Consider the following 20,196-nt stretch of genomic DNA (forward strand, 5'->3'; position numbering starts at 1 on the left):
TCATTATCATTAGCCATCAGGGAGATTCAAATCAAAACCACATTGAGATACCACCTTACACCAGTTAGAATGGCCAAAATCAACAAGACAGTAAAGCAACAAGTGTTGGAGAGGATGTGGAGGAAGGGGAAACCCTCTTACACTTTTGGTGGGAATCCAAGTTGGTGCAGCCACTTTGGAAAACAGTGGGGAGATTCCTTAGGAAATTAAAAATAGAGCTTCCCTAATGACCCTCAATTGCATTACTTGGTATTTACCGCAAAGATACTGATTTAGTGAAAAAAAGGGTCATCTGTACCCTAATGTTCATAGCAGCAATGGCCACATTCGTCAAACTGTGGAAAGAATCAAGATGCCCTTCAATGGACAAATGGATAAAGAAGATATGGTCCACATATACAATGGAGTATTATGCCTCCATCAGAAAGGCTGAATACTCAACTTTTATATCAACATGGACCGGACTGGAAGAGATTATGCGGAGTAAAATAAGTCAAGCAGAGAGAGTCAATTACCGTATGGTTTCACTTACTTGTGGAACATAAGGAATAACATGCGGGATATTGGGAGATGGAGAGAAGTGAGTTGGGGGAAATTGGAGGGGGAGACAAACCATGAGAGACTGTGGACTCTGAGAAACAAACTGAGGGTTTTATAGGGTATCCAAAACCCTTGGGGGGGGGGGCGGTTGGGTGAGCCTGGTGGTGAGTATTATGGAGGGCACTTATTGCATGGAGCACTGAGTATGGTGCATAAACAATGAATTTTGGAAAACTGAAAAAAAAATTAAATAATTTTAAAAAATAATAAGATAACTAGGAATAAACCTAATTAAAAAGGTGGAAGGTCTAGAGGCACCTGGGTGGCTCAGTGGGTTAAAGCCTCTGCCTTCGACTCCGGTCATGATCCCAGAGTCCTGGGATCGAGCCCCACATCGGGCTCTATGCTCAGCAGGGAGCCTGCTTCCTCCTCTATCTCTCTCTGCCTGCCTCTCTGCCTACTGTGATCTCTGTCTGTCAAATAAATAAAATATTTAAAAAAAAAAAAAAGGTGGAAGGTCTATACTCTGAAAACTATAAAACTTTGATAAAAGAAATTGAAGACAATAAAATGAAGTAGAAAGACATTCCACGCTCATGGGTTGGAAGAAAAAAAATACTGTTAAAATGTCTATACTACCCAAAGCAATCTACACATTCAATGCAATGCCTATCAGAATACTAACAGTATTTTTCACAGTTCTAGAACAATCCTAAATTTTGTATGTAACCACAAAAGACCCCAAATAGCCAAAGCACCCTTGAAAGAGAAAGGCAATGCAGGAGGCATCACAATTCTGGACTTCAAGTTGTATTACAAGACTATAGTAATCAAAACAGTATGGTACTGGCATAAAAATAGACATAATTCAACAGAAATAAACCCACAATTATATGCTCAATTAATCTTCTACAAAGCCAAAAAGAATATACAATGGGCAAAAGACAGTCTCTTCAACAAATGGTGTTGGGAAAACTGGACAGCCACAGGCAAAATAATGAAACTGGACTGCTTTAAAACACCATACACAAAAGTTAATTCAAAATGGATTAAAGACCTAAATGTGAGACAGGACGCCATCAAAACCCTGGAAGAGAACACAGGCAGTAACTTCTCTGATATTGATCTGAGCAACATTTTTCTAGATAGGACCCCTGAGGCAATGGAAATAAAAGCAAAAATAATCTATCGGGACTTCACCAAAATAAAAAGTTTCTGCGTAGTAAAGGAAACCAACAGCAAAACTAAATGGAAACCCAGAGAATGTGAGAACATATTTACAAATGACATACCTGACAAATGGTTAGTTTCCAAAATATATTAAGAACTTAAACACCCAAAAAAAAAATAATCCAATTTAAAAAATGGGCAGGGCGCCTGGGTGGCTCAGCGGGTTAAGCCGCTGCCTTCGGCTCAGGTCATGATCTCAGGGTCCTGGGATCGAGTCCCGCATCGGGCTCTCTGCTCAGCAGGGAGCCTGCTTCCCTCTCTCTCTCTGCCTGCCTCTCTGTCTACTTGTGGTCTCTGTCTGTCAAATAAATAAATAAAATATTTTTTAAAAAATAAAAAAAAAATAAAAAATGGGCAAACAGTAAACATTTTTTTTTCAAAGAAGCCATACAGATGGTCAACAGACACATGAAATGATGCTTCTGTCTTCATCAAAGAAATGCAAATCAAAACTACAACGAGATATTACCTCATACCTGTCACAATGGCTAAAATTTAAAAAAAAAATAAGGTGTTGGCAAGGATTTAGAGAAAGGGGAACCCTCTTGCACTGTTGGTGGGAATGCAAACTGATACAGTGACTGTGCAAGATACAGGAGTTTTTCAAAAAGTTAAAAATTGAACTACTATAAGATGCATCCAACACAGTACTGGGTATTTACCCGAAGAATAGAAAAACACTAATCAAAAGTGATACATGCACCCCTATGTTTATGCAAGAAACAAAACAAATGAGCAAAGGCAAAAGAAGGAGAGAGAGAGAGAGAGAAACCAAGAATTAGACTCTTCACTATAAAGATCAGACTGATGGTTACCAGAAAGGAGGTGGGGGGGGGATAGGTTTAATCAGTGATGGGAATTAAATAGTACACTTATTTTGATGAGCACCAGGTGATGAATGGGATTGTTGCATCAGTATATTGTATACCTGAAACTAATATAACGCTGTATGTTAACTAAGTGGAATTAAAATAAAATATTAAAGAAAATTAGTCAAGGGGACTTCCACAGTAAAGAAAATGTAAAATATGATAACATACACACAAAATGTGGAGAGGGGAATAAAAATGAAGTTGTTCAGAAAGTGTTTCAACTTAAGTAACCATCAACTTAATATGGACTGCTACATACTTAGGATGTTATATATGAATCTCATGGTAACCACACACAAAACCTAGATGAGATACACAAAAAATAGAAAGAAAGACAATCATGACACTATACAAGGTCACCAATGACAAGGAAAAAGAACAAGAAGAAAGGAAAAGGAACTATAAAAACCAAACAAACAGAAAACAATGAACAAAATGGCAATAAGTACATACCAATCAATAACTACTTTAAATATAAATGGTATGCATGTTCCAATCAAAATATAATGTGATGTTATGGATAAGAAAACAAGGCCCATCTATATGTTGCTTACAAGAGAGTCACTTCAGATCTAAAAACACATTCATACTGAAAGTAAAGGAACAAGGTATTCCATGGAAATGGAAGGTAAAGAAAAGCTGTGATAGGAATACTTCTATCAGACAAAGACTTTTAAAACAAAGAGTGTAACAAGAGACAAAGAAAGGCATTCCTTATGATAAAGAGAACAAACAAGAAGGTATAAAAATTATAATTACCCATGCAACCAAAGTGTATACCTAAATACATAAAGCAAATATTAATTACATAGCAAAATAAATGGGCAGTAATACACTAATGATAGGAGACTTTAACACCCAGTTACATCAATGGATAGATCACCCAGGCAGAAAATCAGTAAGAAGACAGTGTCTTGGAATAGCAAGTTACACCAAACGGCCCTAACAGATGTTTACAAAACATTCTATCTAAAAACAAGAGAACACGCATTCTTTTCAAGTGCATATGGGACATTCTCTAAGGGAGATCACGTTAGGTCATAAAACAAGTCTCAGTAAATTTATTGAGATTGATATCATATCATGCATCTTTTCCAACCACAATGAAATCAATTATAACAACAAACAAAAACACAAATACATGAAGGCTAAACAACATGCTACTAAACAACCAATGGGTCAAAAATTCAAAAAGGAGATTTAAAAAAATACATGGAGACAAATGGTAATGAAAACGCAGTAGTCCAAAATCTTTCCAATGCAGCTAAATCAATTTTAAGAGGTAAGTTTTTAGCACTACAGGCCTACCTCAAGAAATGAGATAAACCTTAAACAATCTAACCTAAAGGAACTAGAAAAGAAGAACAAAGCTCAAAATTAGTAGAAGAAAGGAATTAATAAAGATCAGAGAAGAAATAAATGAAAAGAAACTAAAAATAATAGAAAAATATTAATGAAACCAGGATCTGCTTCTTCAAAAGATAAACAAAATCAGTAAGACTTTGTCCAGACTGGAGGGAAAAAGAGAGATGATCCAAATGAATAAAGTCAGAAATGAAGAAGGAGAAGTAGCAACTGACACCACAGATACACAAATGATTTTAAAAGCATACTACAAAAAATTATATGCCAACAAATTGGATAGCACAAAAGAGAGATAAGTTCCTAGAAAACATACACTCTTTCAAAACTGAATCAGGAAGACATAGAAAATCTGAATGATAATGAAATTGGATTTATAATAATTAAAAAAAAAAAAAAACTTGCAACAAAGAAAAGTCCAGGACCAGATTCACAGGTGAATTCTGTCAAACATTTAAAGAAGAATTAATACTTGTTCTCTGCAAACTATTCCAAAAATAAAAGAGAAAGGAAAACTTCCAAATACATTCTACAAGGTCAGCATTATCCTGATACCAAAACCAGATAAAGATACCATAGGTTTAGGAAAAAAAGATATTGGCCAGTATCCCTGATGAACACACATGCAAAAACCCTCAACAAATATTAGCAAACCACATCGAACAATACATTAAATGGATCATTCACTACCATCAAGTGGGATTTATTCCAGGGATGCAAGGATGGTTTCATATTTGCAAATTAATCAGTGTTATACATCACATTAACCAAATGGAAGATAGAAATCACATGATTATTTCAAGACATACAGAAAAACTATAAGAAAATTCAACATCTGTTCATGATGAAAGAAAAAGGCTGTCAATAAAGTCAGTTTAGAAGAAACACATCTCAGTGTAATTAAGGTCATACATGACAAACTCACAGCTAACCTCATACTCAATGGTGAAAAAGTCAGAGCTTTTATTCTAAGATCAGGAACATGACAAAGTTACCTACTCTCTTTTATTCAACATAGTACTGGAGTTCATAGTCAGAGCAATCAGACAAGAAATAAAAAGCATCCAGATTGGTAAGAAAGAAGTAAAACTTTATTTGTAGATGACATGATACTATACACAGAAAACACTAAAGACTACCAAAAAACTACTAGATATAATAAATGAATTCAGCAAAGCTGCAGGATACAAAATCAATATACAGAGAACTATTGTATTTCTACACACTAATAATGAAGTAGCAGAAGAAGACATTAAGAAAAAAAATTCCATGTATAATTGCACCAAGAATAAAATATCTGGAAGTAAACATAACCAAGTTTCTGAAAGACCTGTACTTTGAAAGGTATAAAAGAAACTAATGAGGACACATACAAATGGAAAAATAAACCATACTCATGGATTGGAAGGATTAATGTTGTTAAAATGTCCACACTATCCAAAGTAATCTTCAGATTCAATGCAATCACAATCAAAACACCAATATTAACTTTCACAGAACTGGAACAAATAATTCTAAAATTTGTATGTAACTGTAAAGATCCTGAATAGCCAAAGCTATGTTGAGAAAGAAAAACAATGCTGGAGGTGTCACACAGATTTTGAGCTATACTACAAAGCTGTAGTAACCTAAACAGTATGGTATTGGTATAAAAATGGATTTATAGATCAAATGATTAGAATAGAGGGTCCAGAAATAAACCTATGCTTGTATGGTCAATTAATATGATGAAGGTGGTAAGAATATATTGGGGAATATATTGGAGAAAAGACTGTCTTCAATACATGTTGTTGGGAAAACTGGATAGCTATGTGCAAAAACAATGAAACTGGACCACTTTCTTATACCATACACAAAAATAAACTCAAAATGGATTAAAGACATAAATGTGAGATCTGAAACCATAAAACTCCTAAAAGAGAACACAGATGGTATTTTCTCAGATGCTGGCCTTTGCAACATTTTTCTAGATATGTCCCCTGAGGCAAGAGAAAAAAATGCAAACATCAACTACTGAGACTATGCTAAAAGCAAAAAACAAAGAAACAAAAAACCTTTGCACTTGTGAGGGAAGCCATCAGCAAAACAAAAAGACAACCTGCTGAACAGAAGTAGGTATTTGCAGATGATATAAGCAGTTCCTATCCAAAATATATAAAGAACTTATATAATTCAACACTAAAACAATCCAATTCAAAAATGGGCAGAAGACCTGAATAGACATTTTTAAAAGACATATAAATGGCCAAGAGACACATGAATAGATGCTCCATACCACTAATCATCCAAATAATGGACACCAAAACCACAGTGACATATAACCTTACACTTAACAAAATGGCTTGAATCAAAAAGACTAGAAATAGCTAGTGTTGGTTTGGATGTGTACTGTCAATAGGAATGTAAATTGGTGCAACCACTACAGAAAACAATATGAAGGTTTCTTAAAAAAATAGACATGCCCTATAGTCCTGTAATTTTCCTATTGGGTATTTACTCAAAGAAAATGAAAATACTAATTCAAAAAGATATATGCACGCCTATGTTTATTGCAACATTATATACAATAGCTAAGATGTGGAAGTGACCTAAGCGTACATCAATAGTTGAATGAATAAAGATGTCTCTCTCTCTCTCTCTCTCTCTCTCACACACACACACACACACACACACACACACATGCACGCACGCACGCACAGAAGTACTACTCAGCCACAAAAAAGGAGATCTTGCCATTTGCTAGAACATGGGTGGACCTTGAGGGTATTATGCTAAGTGAATTCAGAGAAAGACCAACACCTTATGATTTCACTTATAGGTGGAATCTACAACACACAAACACACATACATACACATACACACACACACACAGAGCGATCCATAAACACAGAGAATAAAGTGATGGCTGTCAGAGAGGGGTGGGGATACTGGTAAAATGGGTGAAGAAGAGAGGGAGAATCAAGCTTCCAGTCATGGAATAAATACACAATGGGAGTGAGAGGCATAGTATAGGAAATACAGTCAGTTCTACCATAATACCATCATATGGTGAAAGATGATAGCCTCACTTGTGGTGAGCATAACCTCATATATGGAATTGTCAAGTCATAATGTTGTATACTTTAATATAGTATGTGTGTCAACTATATTTCAACAAAAAAAAATTTTTTTTTTAATTTGACAGAGAGATCACAAGCAGGCAGAGAGGCAGGCAGAGAGAGAGGAGGAAGCAGGTTCCCTGAGAGAGCAGAGAGCCCGATGTGGGGCTCGATCCCAGGACTCCGAGATCATGACCTGAGCCGAAGGCAGCGGCTTAACCCACTGAGCCACCCAGCCGCCCCTCAACAAAAAATTTTTTTAAAGTTAAGCATGTACAGCAAACTCAACACTTTTATTTTTTTTCTATGAACAGAAGAACTCATGAGGGTTTTGGTGTAATGGGGGCAGACAGTTGCCCTTTAATGGCCGGATGGGACTTGGAATGAACAGAAAAGTGCCAAGAAGTGGTGCTGAAAGACCAAAGTACCTAGGCTGAGGTACTGAGTGTCTACACCAAGGCAGAAAAGAAGTTTGGGAAGAGTGGGGTGATTACATGTTTTTTGAGCCTAGTGCTCAGTATTTTACAGTTGACTGTAACCCGGACAGTCACTTTTGTTAGCCTAAATTACAGATCAGAAGTTATAGTTGGTCTCAAAAGACAACTTTGTTCCTTGCTATACAATTAAACTTGGGTTTCTTTTCTGAGCTTCTGCCATCTGCACACCTTATGTTATTGGGACAGAAGACTGGAACATGCTATTTCTTACTGAGAATGACATCAGATATATGGATTCAACCTCTGCAGGACAGTGCTTCTGCCACTGCCCATGAGACAGAAGTCAAGAACCGAACAGGAAAGAGATACGAGGCATAATTAGTTTTATCCTCCATGAAGAAGTTATTTCACAAATAATGAGGCAGAACCTCTCCAATTTTAATAATAATGGAGTGTATATCACTGAGATTACTGCATCAAATTAATGAGTTAGCTACTGATAAGAATGAAACAACAAGATAATAAATGCAACGGTATTTTTTGCCCCCAGATGCTATTTAAACATAGGATTTGAGAAGAGTCAAGTAATTCCTAACCATCTATCTCCTTTCCTTTAGAGAATATAGTACCTAGGGCTCCTTAGAGGTGTACAGCTGAAATTATTCCTCCTTGAAGCAGAAAAATACAAGGGCAATAATAATAATAATGCATATGGTTAAGTGCACAGAACTTAGGTTACAGTCCACCCAAAGAAAGGTTTGTCGGCTTTCTCTTTGCCAAGAGAGAGGCTCTGCAGATGGAGGCAGCAGCCAAAGCTCAGCCTCCCGTGTTCTATTTCTCAATGCACGCCCCCTTCTCTTTTTCTCATCATTAATTACCATGCTCCTCCCTTTGCCCTCACAAAAGAGTTGAGAAACTACTCATCAGGCAGTGGGAAAAATGATAACCAGTAGCATTCCAGACATTTCATTACTCAAATCAGCATAAAGTGATTATATGAAATCCCTAGGAAATTGAAGTGGTCTTCTTTTCACTTTTCAAACTGTACTTTGACTAATAGAAAGTCCATCTTATTTAACATCATCTAACAAGACCCCCTCAAATCTATTGCTCTTCCTTGACCACAGTTATCTATAATATGGAGCATTATAAAACGTTCTTCTGATCTAAACCAGCAACTTGACTAGACTCATTAGTCACTTAAAACTGATGAGATTATTTGTTCAAGTGATGTTATTCATGGGTTGCATAATATTCATCAGATAAAATACCAATACAATGTTGAAAGCAAGCAAAGTAAGTCATCACAGGCCTAGAAAAGCAGTGACTGAGGCTGCCAGGATAGACTGATCCGTAGTAAATTCAGACTTAAATAATGGCTCAGACTGTTTTTTCCTACTATTATTTTTTGTGTGTGAAATAAATCTGTGAAGCAAAGAAAAACTAACCAAATGTATGAATTTGAACTTCTAATGAATACAATGACATTTAAAAGTCTCAAAGGTCACCCTCATAACACTAAAGTAATTCCACCGAAGTCAAAAACAATTTAAAAATATTTAGAGAAAGGGCACAGCAATGTCATTAGTATATATTGGCCAGAGGCAAAGGGTAAAGGGGATGAAGCAGAGATATTCTATATTTTATTATAGCCTAAAATCAATTGTAGCTTTCTCTTATTAGCAACATTCAATAATCATTAAAAATATTGTCACCTATAAGGTGGTATTTTGACACTGCCATATATATTACATAGTTTTATTAACCAATATCATGTTTAATCATTAAAACATTTCTGCTCATGTGTATTTGTGTCTCCAAGGGGGCAAAAAAATTACTGCAAAGTGATAGGTTACATTGGTATAGCAACACAATTTATAACTGCATTACCTCTTTAGATTGTAAAACTCTCCTGTGAAGTTGATAAGAAAAGCATTATTTCCCCATTTTGCAAAATAAACAGACAGTAAGAGGTTGGTCCAAAATCACCTGGTATTCAGCTTCAAAATCCAGGGATTTTTTTTTTTTTTTTCCATTGAGCTTTGCTCCCCCTTGATTCGCCCTTTGTGTAGTAGGAAGGGCAGAAATGTCACCTCCCTTTAAAGAGGAGATTAAAATTGCAGTGGCAGAAACAGCAATGACCCCTGGTGAAGAAAAGTCTCCTGACAAAATTCTGACTGGTCTCTTCATTTATTAAAAGCAGTGCTTGGAGCAGAAGGGAATTAGAGTTATACAATTTTTAATTTCCCTGTCAAAATTATAGAATCAGGTTGTTGAAGCTGATCCTTTATATGTAAATTTAAAACATGAGTTGAAATTAATGCTAGATCATGACCCAGCATTCGGACTATTACATGTATAGATGCACACACACCTATTTATTGATATCCTTTTTTTCCAAAGGGATATGAACAAATCATTCACCTTACCTTCAAAACAGTACTTAAATACACTGCAAAACAGCACAGAACACAAATGAGTCACTCAACCCCCACGGGTTAGATTTTATGACTGACTTTGGATAGATAATTAAAACAATAATAATCACAAAAATGAATCTGTCCTCCTTGACTATCTGCTAAGAATTAGATCCAGATCATTTTGACTTACACATGTAAATTTTATAATACCACTGCCTTGCTTTGATGTAGTATTTGAATTTTTTAGCAGGCTTTCACAGGCTAATATACACTGTTACACTTCTGGGTTTAATGAGAAAATCATCTTTCTGTCTCTGGGCCTCACCTTGTGAAGTCTGTCATTTCCATCATGATCATACACATCTGCTTGGCCAGCACAATTATATCATTGCCGCTGTCATCCCACTTGGCCACTTCGGCATCCAGCTTGCTTTTCTCTTGGTGGAATATCTCCACCTGCTCAGCTATTTTTGCCTTCTCCTCCTGCGGTAGTTGCGCCATGATGGCCTGTGTGGGTTACAGAAACAGTGTGACTAATGGTGACAAAGTAAACACAGTAGGTTGACTCTGCCTCCAGCTAATGGCAAAGCCAGACCCTGACAAGGTTTACAGGCTGCCCCACCATTCCAGAAAGTACGGTTTCTCCATTGCTAGGAAGGTAAAAGCACAGACTGGTAAGGTCCCCCAAATCCCCGTCCCTATTCCTATACGCAGAAAATACAGAGATCTAAAAGGTGCGTGCACGCTGACAGTAACAGAACTTCTGTGTCACTTTGATGACATATGTTTGTTCAAAAGAATCTATTCTTGACAATTTTTATGTTTGGTCTCAGGAAACTTCTACCAGATGAAAGAATATACCTCTTTCAACACTGAAATCTGTTCAGAGAAGGGGGGAAAAAAGGCTTTCTGATGCTGGGAAGGAGAGGAATTTTAAACAATATCTGAGCATCCAAGCAGGGTGGGGTGGGGGAAACTTGCCATGAGTGTTAGAAGGAATCCATGGTTAGATACCAAACAATCCCCTAGCCCAGAGCATTTTAGGGGTGTCATACCTATCCCCAGCCCTCTTCTACCTCCTCTGTGGAAATTCTGAGATAACCATGGCTCCCTGCAGAGCCTAGAAGGATGCAGAAATTGTGATGGGATAAAATATAGGTTTAGGAAGAAGCAAAGGTGGATTTTCAATAGTTGCTAGGTAAGGGAATATAGAAAAGCAAGAATTACAGCTGATTCTAGTCATTCATGGATTCTTTATTTACAAATTTGCCAACTCTATAAAATTTGTTGGCAACTCTAAAATCAATACTTGTGGTGCTTTTGGTCATTCACAAACAGGCACAGAGTTGCAAAAAAAAAAAAGTCCCCTGACAGGCCTGTTCCCAGATATGGCTGAACAATAAATTCTCTACCTTCTTGTTTCAGCACTAAACAAGTGGCCTTTTGTGGTCTGTTTAGGGCCATATTTTCCACATCTTTCTGCTCTTTTTTGGTAATTTTGCTGTTTAACATGGACCCCAAGCATAGTGCTTAAGTGGTGCCCAGTGCCCCTAAGCACGGAGAGGCAGTGTTGCACCTTATGGAGAAACACATGTTTGTTAGATAAGCTTCATGCAGGCAGGGACTATATGGCGCTTGGCCATGAGTTCAATAACAATGAATCAAAACCATAAAGTAAAGTATCTTAAAAGAAACATTCATTAAACAAGATTTCTTATTGCTTGGTTGAAACAAAATGTTGAGCCTAGCAGCTCTCAGGAACCTAACCCTCTATTTCCTCTAGAAGCAATGACTCCATAGTTGCTAATTAAGTGTTCATGGTAACTTTACAGAATTTAAGTACCACAAATGAAGAGAATCAACTGTATTTGTTAAACACCATGTATGGAGCAAGCCCTGAATGCAACGTCGACAATACATCATTGCATCTTCTTAGAACCATGTGCAAAATGATTCAGAGAAAGGGGTGTGTCGATAAGTGTGACAGCAGTAGTGGCCCTCTGATTCTGGGATATGGGTATTCCCCAATGAAAGCATGATTTGGGGAACTTACAGCTTTTGCAAAGAACAAGTAAAACAACACATACAAGAAAATTCTGCTTCCTTAATTATAAAACTCCTCCCAATGTAAGTGAATTGTTGGAAGGAAAGGTAGTTGATTTCTTCTTTCTTTTTTTGTTTTATTTAAATTCAAGTTAGTTAACATATAGTGTATTACTAGTTTTGGGGTAGAATTTAGTGATTCATCAGTTTCATATAATACAATTTCATATAATGCTCATTACGTCAAGTGCCCTCCTTAATGCCCAGGCTCCAACCCAAGGTAGTTGATTTCTAATAAAAATATCAATGGGCATAAGCTCCACAAAACTGGGCTCAACGGGATCTGTCACTGACTTAGGTTAAGACCTACTTGCTACTGGATCATATTCTTAACTTCTTCAGATCTAAGAATAGTAAACAATTACCTCAAAGTGCTATGGCAGACAGTAAATAAAATAATAAATGTGTTTTTTCAAAAAAATGAAAGCATATGTGGGATTACTGCTAATATATTATCATCATGTCTGTATTAATTTTCCTTTCCAGCTACCTCTCTAGCTTATTACATTATTGCCTTGAAAGACAGGGATGGGGCCAAAATCTATGTGACTATGCATAAATAGAAGATTGACATGATTCCTTGAGTACAGAAATGTATATCAGATAGTGTGCTAAGAAGCTTATGTATATAAAAAACTTAATTTACTTAATCACTCTACAAGATTAATACTATTCTAACCCCTATTTTATTAATGGTGATACTAAGGCCCAGAGAAATTAAATTCTCAACATTACATAACTAAAAGCTGTAGGAATAGGGTTCAAACCCAGGTCAACTAACACCATACTTAACTATTAAGCACAACTAGATCACCATGCACAACCATGCATCATGATCCCATCCCAGTGGGGCAACGGTTGCTGAAATGACAAGCATTGTTCACCAGGCTGAGCAACCTGGAGATGAGGCTTTATCTGCCCATGTAAGGGGTCTCTTTGATTTGCATGAAGGTGTCTCTGGACTATTACCTGCACAGATACATCTTACTAATGCAGAGCCGTGTTTACTAACTTCCATGCATGCATGTGTGTGACATTATATAACTAGCATCGAGTCTCTATGTATGTACGTGTATGTGCATGAGTGTGCATGTGTAAATACAGAAATTACAATCCAAATTTAGAAAGCTGGACTGATACAAATACTATAGTTAAAATGTTTAAAAAACTGTATTTCTGAAAAAAAATTTTTTTAAGTACTTTAAAAACTGTATCCAAAAGAGGTAGTTAATATACAACCAATGAGTTGGTTATTAAGCTCACATATACAACATTGTACTAGTAACGAGACAGCTATTCCAATGCATTTGAGATAAGTTTGGGTTTGCAGATATTAAATGCGAAACTTTTTCTCCTGAAGCACCCTTGTCTGATGATCTTACACATCCTACATTAATCTGTCCTCCTCATACAGAGCTACTAATCCTGTTTTACTTAGGCCTCACAAGTCTTAACCATCATCATTTAAGCCATTCCTTAGGTACTTCTCTGTTGAAGAATCTGTAAAACTCCCCTGCAGACCTCCACACTCTCCATTCAATCCCCGGATGGAAAGCAATGAAACTTCCATTGTCTCAAAAGAATTAATTTGTGTATTGAAGGGCATACACTTATCTTTCAGCTATATCACATGAGTTTCAATTGTTTAACTTGGGATTCAAGTATTAATTGCCTTGCTCTACTCCTGAATTCCTATTAATGCCCTACTTCTGACTTCTGTCTGAGCTTCCTTAGGGTAGAGGCTGCAGCATCCTGCAAAGAATAGAAGCTCAACAAATATCTTTTGATTGTGTAACCATTTTTCCACTCACTGCATCAACATAGTTCAAAAGAATTTACCAGAACTGACAAATATTTTCTAAGGGCACAATTCTGAAGGAAAAAAAAAAAAATGGCCCCTTCAAAGTAGATTTGCAAAAGAAGATGTTATTTTGACTCTAGGGGTGCTCGACCCGCATAATGCACTTAATGGTGTGTGACTTGGGTGCAAGTGTCATTACATTTGCTTCTGTTTATGTAGCTATCGATGAGCCAAAGTCTTTTCCTAAATATTCTTAAAATGCTCATGGCTTTTAAAAATTCACAATTGACCTTTTCTAAAACTGGAATTAAAAAAAAAGAAAAAAGGTTATCTATAAACAGTAGATCACAAACTGAGAAATTTGCAAATTAATCAAATTAAAATTCAACACATGAGTTTTAATTAGGTCTTATCAATGTAACTCAGCAGTTTGAAATGTTAACACATTAAAGTCGTTCTGGCTAGGAAAAAAAAGAGAGGCTGACTACATTTAAATCAAGTGGAATACAAAATATGTAACACACAATTGTTCCTTCCCTCAAACTAACTGAACATGAGAAATGTGATTTTCATGGCCAAGAGGAAAGGGAACAAACCAGCTTTTCTGTTTCTCTGATGTGATCACCTGGGGCAGTCTGAGAGTTTCTGCTGCTTCTATGCACTAGTCAAGCACAGCTCTACAGACTGCTGTTCTGGCTGATCTGGGGCCACAAATTGTGGAATCAGAGACTTGAATCCACAGAATAGCCCACCCCAGGATTTCAGCCTTTCCTCTGAATAGCCAACCATTTTTTTGTGATTGAGGTTAAAACTCTACTTATTAAGAGAAAGTATAAATCACTGAAACAAGCCAATAATCACTCAGCCCAGAATCTTTTCTTCAATCTAAATCTCCGGAGTTTTTGATATGATTACTTTTCTAATCTCAAAGAGAAAAATGACATTTGAAGTCTATGGGCTTCCAAACTGACAGGTGTTATTTCCCTAAACAAGAGCAAGAGTCTCACATCTAGGCTTCAAGTACATTAATGTTAATAACAATGATTAAAAGGGCTAAAACTCACTGTGTCCATTTCTACCTACTTGGTTTTACTTTTTTAAAATATTTTATTTATTTATTTGACAGAGAGATAGAAAGTACAAGTAGACAGAGTGGCAGGCAGAAGGAGAGGGAGAAGCAGGCTCCCCACTGAGCAGGGAGCCCGATGCAGGGCTGGATCTCAGGACCCTGGGATCATGACCTGAGCCGAAGGCAGCTGCTCCACCCAGGTGCCCCTACCTACTTGGTTTTAAAGCAGAATAATAAACAGAAGCAGTTAAAGGTTGGGTCCTTCGACTTTTACCAGTCTCAGACCATGAAGTAAATAGGAAAACTGAGGTAACTCTCCCATTTAGTAAGTAAAAACTTTGATGATTTCCTAAATTGTCCATGCTCTTTTAGCCTAAATTATTTGACCAGCCTTGTAATGAAGAACTGCCTTACACTATAAGCATCATTATCATCTTCTTTGTCAACTTGACAATATGTAACACATCTTATGATACTTTTCACTATGCAGCTCTCCTAATTTCATCATAAGGTAGAATGCTGTGCACACACACATAGCACAGACACACACACATGCACGGATAAGAGATGGAGAGGCTAAGAAAGTTGCCCAAAGTCACACAGCTTGACCAAGCCCGTATTTAAAATAAGGTCTGTGTGACTCCAGATAATACATTCTATCACCAAGGTTAAGTGTCCAAGAGTTGTCACTAACCAATTTTAACCACATCGACCTGTGAAGAAAGAGTATGAAATGTCATGTCTAGGATCACAAGGTCTGATTACTTCTACATTTTATCAGATCAGGGTATGATCATTCTCTGCCTGTCCCTCTCTCAGAAAATGCTGTAGAGAAGCAGCAGATAGGGACACATAAAGGAAATAAGCACTCTAATATCAGAGTTTGGGAGAAATGTTCGAGTGGACACTAAAAGCTTTTCTCCTACCATAACCTGCTTTTAGATTAATTTACCCTTTTCAGAGAGGAAGAATCACCTGAATGAGAACACAAAGTAAGTCCATTAAAATAAGGGAAGGACTGGCTGCTGCAAAGAGCAACCACCTCTGTCAAAGACAACTTCTGCCTCCTTCACAATTTTGACCAAGTTAACATACTTCTCTGGTCAAAAGTTCGACCATCTGTCATCTTAGCAATTCAATGCACCCGCTTATTTCCAACTTACAGCCATAATTCTAGGTCTCTGATTTGTCATCATGTAATTACGGGCTAAAATAGGCTGAGTCAATAACTAATGCTGTCTGCTGCGAGTTAATCACACAGACCACGTGACGGATCTCAAAGACAAATCAGCAAGTGCTAGGTCATAGGGGTACTTTGTTCTTACTATCCTGGGCCATGTTCATAATTCACACTGGAAAATCTTTCAAAAAAGACTATTGTCTTTTCACCTATTGGGGGAAAAATAATAGATGATATAGACAGGTGCTATCTGACATTCGTTTCCATTTAATTGACTTGGTATCTATCATAAGATGCATGAAATGGAAGTACAATGGGACTGCATTCCTCCTGGCAAGAATGGGACTAATCATGCCATTTTGACAAGATGGTGACTATAAAGCATGATAAGGGTTGTATGATATGCTTTGGTCTTTGAGAAAACGAGTCAATGGATATTGGACTGTATCAATACCGAGTTGCAGTCAGTCAATCAAATGGACTTTGAATTGATTAATGTTTGGATGAAATACTTCAAATATGCCCTTTGTCATTGACATAAAAATGCTGGCTTTACTTAATTTTGAAGATGAACGGACTTGACGGATGAATTGATTTTAGTGTTATGCCAACACAGGTTCAAAAGCCTCTCCGCTTCATGAACTTAATTTTCAACACGGGTGGGGGCAGGGGACAAGGAGGTGGGGGTTAGAGTTTACAAAAGATTTTCCAAGTAGGGGACTTCATATTCTTTTGTGTACTTTTTTTTACTGTCACCAGTCTGTGATCCAAAAGAATTTCTCTTCCAAAGGATGACGATTTTCACTCACTCTTTATTGAGCATTTAATGGATGTCAGGTATTGTGTTCATAATTTTACAAATATTAAGTCATTAAACTTCCAAAGAATCCAGTCAAATAAGTTATTCACATTTTACAGATAATAGAACTGAAGCTCAGAAAAATTAAGCCACATGTAATGGAGCATGGTCCTCACTCTACTCTTTACAATTCAAAACAAGGTCTGTCTGAAATCAAAGCTGGTGCATCTTTAATATTCTAGTTTTACCCTCCCATTTCCTCATCAATGTCCATCTATATCTTGTCAATCATTTCACTGTTGCATGAGACTATATCAGCACAGAAAGCACAAAAAGAGAAACTGGGTTTTAAGTACGAAGGTTTTCTTGACTCAACATAAGGCTTAGTCTTCTTTGAGTCCTCTTTAACCTCTGACTGGCTGCTCCTTCTCTTCTTTCACAATTCCTGAACTAGGGTGATCTTTCTGGGGTTTCCTAATCACTATTTTTTTTTAAAGATTTTATTTATTTATTTGACAGACAGAGATCACAAGTAGGCAGAGAGGCAGGCAGAGAGAGAGGAAAGGAAGCAGGCTCCCTGCCGAGCAGAGAGCCCGATGTGGGGCTCGATCCCAGGACCCCGGGATCATGACCTGAGCCGAAGGCAGAGGCTTTAACCCACTGAGCCACCCAGGTGCCCCCCTAATCACTATTCTAATTACCACCTCTTTCTCAAACTTGTGCTTCCTCTACCTTTTTTTTTTTCCTTAAGTAAAACTTAACAGGGAATTAGAACATAATTCTAATTAGAATATAATAAGAACACAGTCTATAATGGGGCTGTTCTTACTGCATAAAATCTGAACCTTGGAAGGGAGGAGAATCTCACCTCCTTTTGTAATCCCCAGGGACTTAATCTCCTGAGACCTACCTTGATTACTGGCATCTATCCTCAATGAGATCCAATTAATAGAATCAGTCAGAATCCTCTTTGAAACACTTGTGTTGGCAGAGAGTGTCACAGAGTGTTCCAGGGTGCTCAAATGTCAGCCAGAGCAGTGATCTTTCTGTTGCTTCCTGTTCCATGCCTTAAACTGGCATATGTCTAGTATGTCTCTATAATTTCTTTTTCTATCATATGGCAAACTGCTCTAGGGCTACTGCCCTTGCCGTAAGTAGGTATTGCGAGGGGGATGGGGAGTTCTGTCTCTATTTTGATGTCCTTGAACCAATTTCAAAGATGTGGTCCCATTCATCAGAGACCCTACGTCAGAGTATGGAACAGTAATGGCCCAGCTACTAACAAAGTAGTACTCTAATTTTCCATTTGTCACGGCCTCTTGTGTTAACAAGCTTGGTGACTTCAAGTGGCACTGTGGTGTCTGTGCTAATGCAAGATCTGAGCATTCCTGCATCCCCTAGCTATTGAACCATCTACACGCACCCAACAAAATCCACTAGACACTTAAACCATTTGCAGTGATGTGGCTTCTCTGTTTCCAGTGATGGTAAGAGAATAGCATGAACAGAAAACAGAAGCAGTGGTGGTTATTTCCATTGTGTAAAATATGAATTGCAAAGAACAACCACAGATGAAAGCACAGATTTCTGAGCTATAAATCTCTGGGATTTCAATACCCTGTATCAGAAATCCCCTCAAACCAACTTGGTGTACATAGGCCCAGTGCATGAAACCCGAGTCCTGGATGTCCACTCACCCGTGCACTCTGCCCCGCAATGAGCTGGTCGTCCTCAGTCTGAACACTTGTCCGGCTGCGTACATCGTAATCTTCCTGCTCGAAGTCAGAATCATCCTCTAGTTCTTCTGGGGTCTACAGGTACAAAGGAAAAGAGAAGAATCAGTATATTTTAAATTGATAACCCTCATCCCCACCCAAACGCTTTGTGCCTACAAAAGCTAAGTAGCTCCCAGGAAAGAGAGCTTGTGGGCAGTTATATGTAGGGGGGTATGGAGGAGGATACTGGCTCTGATGGAGTCAGAAAAACCAAGCTGCCCCAATTTACCTTAAAAAAAAAAATACACTTGATTACTTCCTCCTGTAGGCATAAAAAGTCTGCCTAGCTTGTGACATGACATGCTTTCTAATTTTAAGAAAAAATATTTGTGTTTTTCCATCCATAGAAATCTACTGTAGGATAGAAAATCACCATCAACAACAAAAGCTGTACCTATTATTGGTCTGTAATGCCCTTCTTGTTCTACTCCCAGTCTTTATTCTAGTTTTAATAAGCAAAAAGAATTGATCATCGCCAAGCCAACGGTGAGTCCAGATGAAATATCCGATGTGGTCACTAAACCGTATGGCATACAGGTTGCAACTTGACTATCCAGAGTCAAGACTGCCTGAACATGAATCCCTGTGTGACCACTGGCAAAATCCTCTTAGCTCCAGTTTCCTCCCCTGTGAACTGCTGTTGATAAAAGTTCCTTTATGATTTTTGTGAAGATTAAGTAACATACTTTGTGTAAAATATCTGCATTTAATAGGCATTTAAAAGTAGTTTGCCACCATCATTACTTAGGATTTTTTTTGTTCATTTTTTTTGTTTTTTGCTTTTTCACTGCATATATTTTATTTTTTATTTCTTTTCAGCGTAACAGAATTCATTGTTTTTGCACCACACCCAGTGCTCCATGCAATACGTGCCCTCCTTAATACCCACCACCTGGTTCCCCCAACCTCCCAGCCCCCACCCCTTCAAAACCCTCAAGCTGTTTTTCAGAGTCCATAGTCTCTCATGGCTCACCTCCCCTTCCAATTTCCCTCAACTCCTTTCTCCTCTCCATCTCCCCATGTCCTCCATGTTATTTGTTATGCTCCACAAATAAGTGAAACCATAGGATAATTGACTCTCTCTGCTTGACTTATTTCACTCAGCATAATCTCTTCCAGTCCTGTCCATGTTGGGGCAAAAGTTGGGTATTCATCCTTTCTGATGGAGGGATAATACTCCATAGTGTATATGGACCACATCTTCCTTATCCATTCATCCATTGAAGGGCATCTTGGTTCTTTCCACAGTTAGGATTTTGAAATCAATTCATTCAAACACTTTTACAAAGTGAATCTATCAATCACTACACAACCACCAAGGATTAAATAGCTCTTTCATACATAGTATCAATTTAGCTAAAACCAGCACAGTAAAATAAGGATCATTCTCTTTTGAGACAAGAAAACCAAGGTTCTGCAAAAAGTATGCCAAATGTCTCTAAACTAATTAATAGCAGATTAGAATTTAGACCCCAAATACCCAAATGTGTCTATCTTTTTCACATTATAA

General features: G+C 37.5%; 1 protein-coding gene across 8 annotated transcripts in view; it reads right to left on the bottom strand.

The window, feature by feature from the left end:
- CTNNA2 (catenin alpha 2) overlaps positions 1-20,196 on the bottom strand; it is a 1,136,606-nt gene that overhangs the window by 80,096 nt on the left and 1,036,314 nt on the right. For all 8 annotated transcript variants that reach the window (XR_007130146.1, XM_047745913.1, XM_047745910.1 and 5 more), the window contains 2 exons: positions 18,609-18,722; positions 10,285-10,466 (listed from right to left, as the gene is read on the bottom strand). Coding sequence is in view for 7 of the 8 variants with exons in the window: in XM_047745913.1 (XP_047601869.1) it covers positions 10,285-10,466; positions 18,609-18,722 (296 nt within the window). In the remaining variant the exon portion in view is untranslated. The remainder of the gene's footprint in view (positions 1-10,284; positions 10,467-18,608; positions 18,723-20,196) is intronic.

This window comes from Lutra lutra, chromosome 9, assembly GCF_902655055.1.
Source record: "Lutra lutra chromosome 9, mLutLut1.2, whole genome shotgun sequence".
In the NCBI taxonomy this organism is placed as follows: domain Eukaryota; kingdom Metazoa; phylum Chordata; class Mammalia; order Carnivora; family Mustelidae; genus Lutra; species Lutra lutra.